Consider the following 9458-nt stretch of genomic DNA (forward strand, 5'->3'; position numbering starts at 1 on the left):
TTGACCTATCCTTTACTATATTGTCAGCACTAGTAGGCTGTGGCCCAAAATTGTGGTGGCGGGTCTGTTCTGATGGATAGCAGAAAGAAATCAATGTTAAATGTAATTAATAAAATGCAATTAACTAATATAACCATGTATAATTTGGATCAGACATACTGTATATGTCCTTTTCTTCAAAAACCATGAAACATGAGTTTATTTACCTTTTCTTAAAAAAAGAACAAAACTGCATTAATACACATAAAGGTTTGGGGCAGGCATACTTGTTTTTTTAAAAGAAGTGTCTCATACTGAGCAATGCTGCATTTGTTTGATTAAAGATACAGTGAAAACTAATAATGTGAAATATTACATTTTAAAATGTAATTTATTTCTGCTTCTGTCCAAGCTGAATTTTCAGCCGCCATTTCTCCAGTGTTCATTGTTACATTATCCTTTAGAAATGATTCTAATATGCTGATTTGGTGCTCAGGAAACATTTCTTATTATTTTCAAGGTTTAAAACATTTGTGCTGCTTAATTTCCTGGAGACCATCATACTTTTCCCAGGATTTTTGTTGATATTATAAATATGCTATTATAATGTGATGTCTTTGCTGTCACTCTTGCTCAATTTGATGTGTCCTTGTAGAATAAACATATTAAAAAGTATTCCTTTCGAAGTAATTCTGTATTTATTACATATCAGTTTATTAGCATTAATATATAACACATTCCGATGTTTTGTTGTTGTTAGAACAATGTTTGGGCTTTTTGAGTAATTTATTTATTATAAGATGAACCATTTCTTTATTGTTGCATCAGCAGATCTTGAAGCAAAACCACCGGCCTGCAATTTTTTTTCCCAGAGGCACTTTATTTCAAACCCATTATTTTTCTCTTTCTCAGGAAGTAGCAGAGCCACTACAGGACCTGAAGGAGGGCATGGACCAATTAGAAAAGAATAAGACGCTGCGCTGCATCCTTTCAACTCTGCTAGCTATTGGCAACTTTCTCAATGGGACCAATGTAAGTGACAGGGAATACTACAGCTCTTCTTTCAACCCCTTATCTCTCCATCTCAATCTGTCTTTCTTTATGTCTGTCCGCTGTATTCGCTTAGATCTTAATAATGTTAAAAAGGCTGATGGAGATAAATCTGATAAGGTGGTGAGTTTGGCATGAAATTTCTTTTGTTACCGTAAACCATTGAGAGTGGGCAGCAGAACAAAGCCAGTGAGAGTCATGTCCCATCCGTGGGGATTTCTCCTTTCCCAGCTCTGTCGTGCCTCGCAGACTTGCAGACAGGATTGAGATTCTGTTAATCATATGTTAATGAAGCATTGGTCAGAATCACCATGGGAGCTGCACATAGACTGTGCGCACGTTCAAAGCACTTTTATCTTAATGCAACTGATGCTAATCAACAAAACTACATCAGAATAATGTCAAAATGAGGCCTTTTTTTAGGAAATGATTTGATGATGGACCAGATCCAGAGTGACTAATGCTCTCAAGGTGCATGTGATTTTCCACATCAGAGCTGCGTATTTACACATTAAAATTTATCTGATATAAAAATTCCATTCTATTCCAGCACACATTACACTTTTTGTTTTTTTGCCCCTTTTTATCCCCAGAGACCAACTGTGGCAAATTTACTGCACATATTTAAAGCAATTAAGTGATACCTGTTTTTCAGTAAATATGAAATGTATAGTAGCATAGCTATCACTCTGAAGTGTATAAACAGAAAAATGTATAAAATTCCAGAAGTCACAATGTGCAAAGCAATATTTTGCATCTATATGTAATTATTATAAAACATTATAATTATCACACGCAAAATAAATACATAAAAAGCACATAGTAAAAGGCAAAATACTATTCATTTCATTTTCAAAAAAACATTCTAAAATACATTTATTATTTATTTATTATAGCATGATTAATGTGCTAATTTGGTGTGAATTGGTTAAAAAATTTACACATGTAGCCTATTATAATGCAGTTATATAAATTCAAATATGAATTTTTCAAAAAAGTTAATATTGTGTTAAATACTGTCTGTTATAATCAACAAAATAGTTTTGTTAAAAAGCAGTGTTTTGTAACTGAATGGATCCATGGTTTAATGATTTTTAAATGATCTAAATTACAAATGATCTTTTAAAGGGTAGTTTCTCAGCCAAAAAAGTATGTGCAATTAGATTTAAGGTGCAATGTTTAATATTTACAACAATCTATTAACAGAAATGCAATATAATATACATAACTATGTTTTCAGAGTTGTGTAAAGACCTTACTCAATGAGCCGTTATGTTTTTATTACCTTAGATTGAGCTATTTTTCTCTACATACACCGCGGGTCCCCTTACACGGAAGTCTCCATCATGTTTCTACAGTAGCCCTAAACTGACAAACTGCTCTACAGAGCGCATTTCGTCACTATGTTGATCTTGCGATTAAATCACTGACAAAATGATGAACAAGTACATTAACATTAGCAATAACATCGATTAAGCTGTAATAACTCACCGCTAGATGCCGCTAAAATCTACACACTGCACCTTTAATTAATAGGCACATCAAGTAATTATTTAGAAAAAAAAAAATTAGAATTGCTTAAAAAATGTATACATATATGTCTTCCTAAAAACAAACAAGCAATATGTCATCATTATAAGTGATAATGTGTGTCTTTATTTATGGTCTTTTTATTGATGTGATTGTTTCCAGGCTAAAGGCTTTGAGCTGAGTTACCTAGAGAAAGTTCCTGAGGTGAAGGACACCGTTCACAAACAGTCTCTACTGCATCACGTCTGCTCCATCGTCGTGGAGAAGTTTCCAGAGAGTTCAGACCTCTACTCTGAGATTGGAGCCATCACTCGCTCTGCTAAGGTTAGCTTAAGTACCACAGCACCATCACCTTTGATTTTATTGGACTTTTGACGTTTAAAAAAAAAAATTGTAGATTTGGGCCTTTCATTATATTTAATATGGTATAGAAAATAAAATTGTTCTTCATTGAAAGAAACACCTGACCTTTTGTAGTCATATGTTCAGCTCACAGATGCGCTTATTCGATCAGTGACCTAGAAATAGTGCAGAATCTTATTTGATCTTTATTACATTTCTTTGTTTTAAATCAGAACTTTCAGCTTATTTCCAGATTTAAATTCAATATTAAATCCCATATTTGCAGTATCATCTCAGACGTTTGGACCCCAGTGTAGAAACAATGGCAGTGTGCCGTGTACAAAAGAAGAAATCAAGGCTTCACAATTCCATGTGTTGTTACCAAAAGCATTGCTTTTGAAGTGAACGGACCAATCATGAGATGCCTTTGTTGATCACCTCTTCTTCAGGTTGACTTCGACCAGCTGCAGGATAACCTATGTCAGATGGAGCGCCGCTGCAAAGCATCCTGGGACCACCTGAAGGTCATCGCCAAACACGAAATAAAACCAGCCCTTAAGCAGCGCATGTCAGACTTCCTTAAAGACTGTGCTGAGAGAATTATCATCCTTAAAATTGTGCATCGCCGCATCATAAACAGGTGTGACCTTTAAAGCTATCTGCACAAATCTGATTTGTTTTTCATGCACAGTCTATGAGAATCTTTTTTAATCAGCTTTTTATTCGATTTCAAACCACCTATGAATGTGGCTTGCAAAAATGTGGATTGGATTTGGTGTTTTTTGTTGTTCAGATGATCTGTATGCCAAAACATCAGTGTTTTTCTCTCTGTGCTGTGGTGTTGTCGAGATGCCTGAAGGTCAGGGAAATTGAAAGTCTGTGTGTTTGATCTACAGGTTTCACTCATTCCTGCTGTTCCTGGGCCACCCACCTTATGCGATACGAGAGGTGAGCATCCACCGCTTCAGTAAGATTCTGAGTGAATTTGCACTTGAGTACCGCACCACCCGAGAGCGAGTGCTGCAGCAGAAACAGAAACGAGCCAATCACCGCGAGAGGAACAAGACCCGGGGCAAAATGATCACAGAGGTGAGTGTGAACATTTGCAGCACAAGATTTCCATACAAGGATCCGTTTATACAGATAGCTCCTCCCAAAATATGTAATTCTGTCATAATTTACTCACCCTCGTGTTGTTCCAAACCTGTATGAATTTAATTCTTCTTAAACACAAAAGAAGATATTCTGAAGAAAACCAAACAGATGGTAGCCATTGACTTCCATATTTATTGGAAGTATACTTCAGATATTTCTGCTAATAACACCATCGATACAACAGATGACAGTGGATTATTATAAAAAATAGAATATAGAATAGAATAACTATGCCTTTATTCTCATTTTAACTAATATCTTGTACTTTGGGGTCTTAAATGTTTAACTATTTGGTTTGAAAACTCTTCTATTTTCTTAACATTTTTGTCCTATAATTATTGTACAGAAAAAGCCCTCAGTTCTCAGCTTGTTTTTCCTCTAGTTTCCTGAGTGAACAAGCTGCTTAGTTTCTGTGCTTCATCTTTGCACCACAAGAGGGAGACATTATTCTTTCAGTTGTTTCCAGTGTCTCGTTCACGCTTGAGACCAGTGAGGTCTGATTCTTATCCTGTGTATGATCAGTTTCTCTTAGTCTGCCACAGGGTGCTCAGAATGGGCACAAAACGCTCAGGACTTGTATGACAATAATTGAACACTGTAAACCAAGCAGTCTATTGTCATGGGTTTTTGCAGCTCTGGACTTGCCCTGGCTATTTGTTACTCCAGGAGGCCAATTTAATGCCTCTCATGGGGGATGTCATGGCCAGGATAGCCCTTCATGGCATGTTATGCTTGGCGGGGGTCTTCCTCAGTCTAAGAGGGGTGTCTAATTCAATCTCTGTGTGAAAATCCAAACCTTTGGATGTCCCTGTAGGAGTGCTAAATGCATGCTCTGGCTCTGTAGAGGCAGAACTGAGGTAAAGGACGAAGTTCAGTTCCACATGTTGCTGGAAAACAATGAGCCCAAGTGGATTATGTAGAAACGAGATGTGTGTTTACACATTTCTGAAACCTCGTTCTGAGAACACCTTGTAACTGTGTGCTCATGTTAAAGGTTTTTTTGTTGTTGTTGTTTTTTAACACATGCAGTAATATGATGAATCTTACTACAGTGTGCACAAGTCATTTTAAAATAGAAGCAAAGGAGGGGGAAAGTAGTCATATTCTACATAAAGTAAACTAATATTTTTGCATTGTGACATTGTTTATTGGCAGTTAAGCAAACCCCCCCCCCCCCCACACACACACACTTCTCATTATTGTAATGCATTTTTGTAATTTAAATTTTTAAATTATAGTTTTTTTCAATCATTTTTTATATCATTTAAATATATAAATCAGCAAAAAAACATTTAGGTCACATTTTATCCCAAAATCTTTGCATAGTAATAATAATAATAATAATAATAATAATACATTGCATAAATATTGCCATGATGTATACATAATTTACCATTTAGTGTGTGCATATACAGTATATATGTTTTATTTTATGGTCATTCGAATGTACTTGTGAAGACAAAAATAACTTGATAGCTGCTTTTATTATTATTTAAATTTGGGGTAATATAATACCTGGACAGTTTTGGCCGATTGAAAAAACAACAACAACTAAAGAGTATGAAGTTCAGGATAGTACATTTTGGAATTTGTTTTCGAAACCTTGAAGTGTGAAACCAAATGCCAAAAACGTTTTTCAACCCAACATTTCCTGCTGTGACTTCTTTAATTTCTTCTCTGTAGAGTGATGAGGAAGAGGACGATGAGGTATGCGTGTATCGGTGTGCTTTTCTACCCTTGTGCATGGATGGGTTTCATGTTTTATTTTTTGTGACTTCACTGACCTGTATGCATTACCAGAAAATATGCAAGTTTTACTGTATCTAGAGGCCGTAAGTGATTCAGTGATCAATATCCATTCATTTCTTTGCATTTCATTGCGTTCCTCCATGTGGATTTGGACAGAAGATAAGAGCATGTTAAACTACTATAAATGCAATTAATAATTCTAAACTATAATTGATGTATCACTGATTATGTGACACTGACTTAAGTCTTGATGCACTAACAAATGACTAATGTGTGAATAATATACTAAGCCACTATGAATGAAATTGTTTTTGGGGTGATATGCATTTTTTTTATGTATGGTAAGATTACTTTTAAAAATATATTGAAAAAAATAAAAAATAAAACATATTTGTCTGAAGTGAAACTAATAGTAAGAAAATACAATTCAAATAAATACCTTGCCATGTGTACTGCGTTAGGCTAACCGAGACTTGTCGTTTGCACTTACATATTGTTGCTCTTTTTGATTACTTCTGTTGTCCTCTGTCACTTGGATAAATGCCTCTGCTAAATGACTAAATGTAAATAATATGGAAAACTATAAACTAATGTTTCGCACAATTAAACAAAGTAAGCATACAACTGCAACTACTCCTACTTAGTGTAATTTTTATTTATGATGAAATCATTTCTTTAATTTTTCTGTCCTCAGAGTGGGAAGTTTGCAGGATCTCCTCTGGAGGGTCAGGAGAGTCAGCTGCAGGGTTTGGGCTACACGGAGGACGTCGCTGAACATGAGCAGATGACTGCAGTACTGCGCACCAGCCTGCAGGGCGGCGACACTCCGTCCTCTGTACTCCCCGGCCTCCGCACACGGACTCGAGCCACTCGAGGTATATTCATTCATATGTTCAGGAATTCAGATGCTGATTTGCAGTAGCTGTAGTCGGCACAAAAATATTGAAACCAGTTCTCTCCTTCTCATGTCTCATTTCCAGGCCATACGGCACTTTTGTCTGCTGCAAATGAAGACACTTCTAATTGCACAAATGATACAGCGGATGAGATCATGGAACGCATTGTGAAATCAGCCACTCAGGGCCCCAGTCAGTGCACACAGCCCCGTGAGAGGAGACGCTCCAGAGCCAACCGCAAATCCTGTGAGTCTGCGGAACCACACATGACTGCCCTAATCCCTTCAAAGGGTATCTGATTTAAGAAATAAATAATGTATTTGAACAAAATACAGTAAAATGGAAATATTGCTATATATATATATATATATATATATATATATATATTTCATATTCTTCAGTGTCACATGATCCATCAGAAGTAATTCTATTATGCTGATTTGGTGCTTAAGAAACATTTCTTATTACCATCATTGTTGAAAACAGTCATCGTGTTTAATAAATAAATAAATAAATATATATATATATATAATTATTATTATTTTCAGGATTCTTTGATATATAGAAAATTCAAAACAACATAATTTATCTTTGTAACATTATAAATGTTGCCTTTTGGTCAATTTTAGACATCCTTGCTGAATAAAATAATTAGTAAAAAAAAAAAAATGATAGTCTATAATATATACTGTAGTAATTAATAGTTTTATGAATCTTTATAAATAATTACAGTTTTAGAGCTATTTGGATGTTTTAAATTAAAATGTAAACAATAAATGGACTTTAAACGAAAAACATATATATTTTATGTAATTACCCTTCTTGTTTTGAAAACAGATAATGATGATATGTTGATAGGATGATAATACTATAATAAAAAAAATAGTTTGAATATTTAAAATTCTCTCTCTCTTCTCTCTAGTATGTTTGTGTCATGCATTTTCTGAACAGTTCTTCATTCATATCCTTTTTAGGAAAACTTCGTTTTCAGTTTATACAACAAAAAGTTGTGAAAACTCAAAAATCTCCTACAAATGAAGTGAAGTTGATTTTTTTTGCGTATATACTGAGAATTTGTCCCTATACTAAAATTGGCCCTTCGTTTTCTCTACAGTAAGAAGAACACTGAAGAACGGTCTTACGCCAGAGGAGGCGCAGGCACTGGGATTGGCCAGCAGCTCTGAGATGCAAGTGTGAGACAGCGTCCGCTCAGGGTCTCGGCACACACACATCCAAACACAAATGTGCTGGAACAGGTCACTTTAGCTCGAGTTCGCTTTCCTCTGGAGCAGGTGCATGTTTCTGGGTTTGTGTTTTACAGCAGTTATTGCTGTGGACTATTTGTATTCTCACAGGTGAAAGGGACTATAATCACTAACCCAATATACTTCACTTATCCTGGGACGTGTAGTCAGACCGTACTCCATTTACTAGCTTATGCATTTTGTCCCAAGGTGGTCTAAGAGCATCACTGAAACCACTCAGGTGCATGTTCACTGTTCTTGCAGACTATTAATGATATTGCAAACATTCATTTTAATGCATTTTTGAAAGAGAACAAGCACAGTTGCAGTTCAACTTCCTATTGCACAACATTTATAGATGCTCGCTCAAACTCACACACACAGCCTGCAGAATGCTGATTGTCCAGTTCTCCAGTACAGAGACAAATGTCCGTCTCTTACCGCTGTGGCCTTCAGAATGATCCCAAAGAACTGTGTTTGAAGATGACTGGATGCCCTCTCACCATTTCTGTTTGTACTGGCTGTTTGTTTGAATTCAGATGGCATTGATAGTAGCACCTTCAGCATTCATATCTCATGTAAATCAGCAGAGATTATTCTCTGGGTCACTGCTGTGGTAAAACGTGTTTGTTTTGCCTGCTTTTAAAAAAAAGCAGGGCTTCTTATGTTACATGTCCAATTACTTTCAGATAGTTTGAGGTTGAGCAAGAGTTAAGGTTCTTTAATTTCTGCTGAAGTCTCCTTGTGTGATCGAAACCTGCTTAACAGATGATCAAATTACTTTGCAGACAGATGCAAAGTAACTAGAAAGTCATCTTTCTCTTTTCCCTCCAGCTGTGTTATTTCCTCATACGTTATCTCTATAGTAATGCATTCATTTCATAACTTGCAACATGGACAAGTAGGCAATCACCCATTTAAATGAAAAGACTTCTAGCCGTACTTGGTTAAAAAAAACAAAGATTGCATTATAAAAATGAGTGCCTTGGGTTTTTTTTTTTTTTTTTTTTTTTAGAATTTGATTATTTGGTCAGGAAAGGAAGGAAAAGGGAAAGATTTTAGGGCAGTTTAAAGGATTTATAGTTGACACAAAAACTTACAGTTCTGTTATTATATTATCATTCTGAACTAATCTGGATATTTGGGATATAAATTGAATATTTTGATCAAGTTGTGAGTTAAAAGTTAACATTTTAGTGATCGGTGAATAAAAACTTGTTCTGTTTGCCACAGAACATTATATTATGACTTAAAATAATAGCCCACAAGTCATATGGACTACATGTTTTGTTGCTTTTTTCGTAATAATAGTTAAAAGTCCATGGATGTAGGGAAAAGAGCTTCATAATAATTCTTCAAAATATCGAGCATTTCTACAGACCCATAACAGTCATATTGATTTGGACAGAGTAAATTACCGAATGTTACAAAGGAGTAGTAATTAAAGTCAATTCGATCTTTAAGTTTTTTTTTTTTTCTCACTGCAATAAATTTGATCAATCATCTTTATTTT

General features: G+C 35.3%; 1 protein-coding gene across 3 annotated transcripts in view; it reads left to right on the forward strand.

The window, feature by feature from the left end:
* The window catches only part of LOC113116291 (FH1/FH2 domain-containing protein 3-like), a 153874-nt gene extending 144954 nt beyond the window's left edge, over nucleotides 1–8920 (forward strand). For 2 of the 3 annotated variants that reach the window (XM_026284365.1, XM_026284367.1), the window contains 8 exons: nucleotides 892–1011; nucleotides 2722–2883; nucleotides 3351–3541; nucleotides 3798–3990; nucleotides 5740–5763; nucleotides 6500–6680; nucleotides 6786–6947; nucleotides 7816–8920. In XM_026284365.1, coding sequence (XP_026140150.1) covers nucleotides 892–1011; nucleotides 2722–2883; nucleotides 3351–3541; nucleotides 3798–3990; nucleotides 5740–5763; nucleotides 6500–6680; nucleotides 6786–6947; nucleotides 7816–7898 — 1116 coding nt within the window. In that variant the 3' untranslated portion in view covers nucleotides 7899–8920. The remainder of the gene's footprint in view (nucleotides 1–891; nucleotides 1012–2721; nucleotides 2884–3350; nucleotides 3542–3797; nucleotides 3991–5739; nucleotides 5764–6499; nucleotides 6681–6785; nucleotides 6948–7815) is intronic. The other variant, XM_026284366.1, reaches the window with a different exon arrangement.
* Nucleotides 8921–9458: the final 538 nt, after the last annotated feature.

This window comes from Carassius auratus, chromosome 16 (assembly GCF_003368295.1).
Source record: "Carassius auratus strain Wakin chromosome 16, ASM336829v1, whole genome shotgun sequence".
NCBI lineage: Eukaryota > Metazoa > Chordata > Actinopteri > Cypriniformes > Cyprinidae > Carassius > Carassius auratus.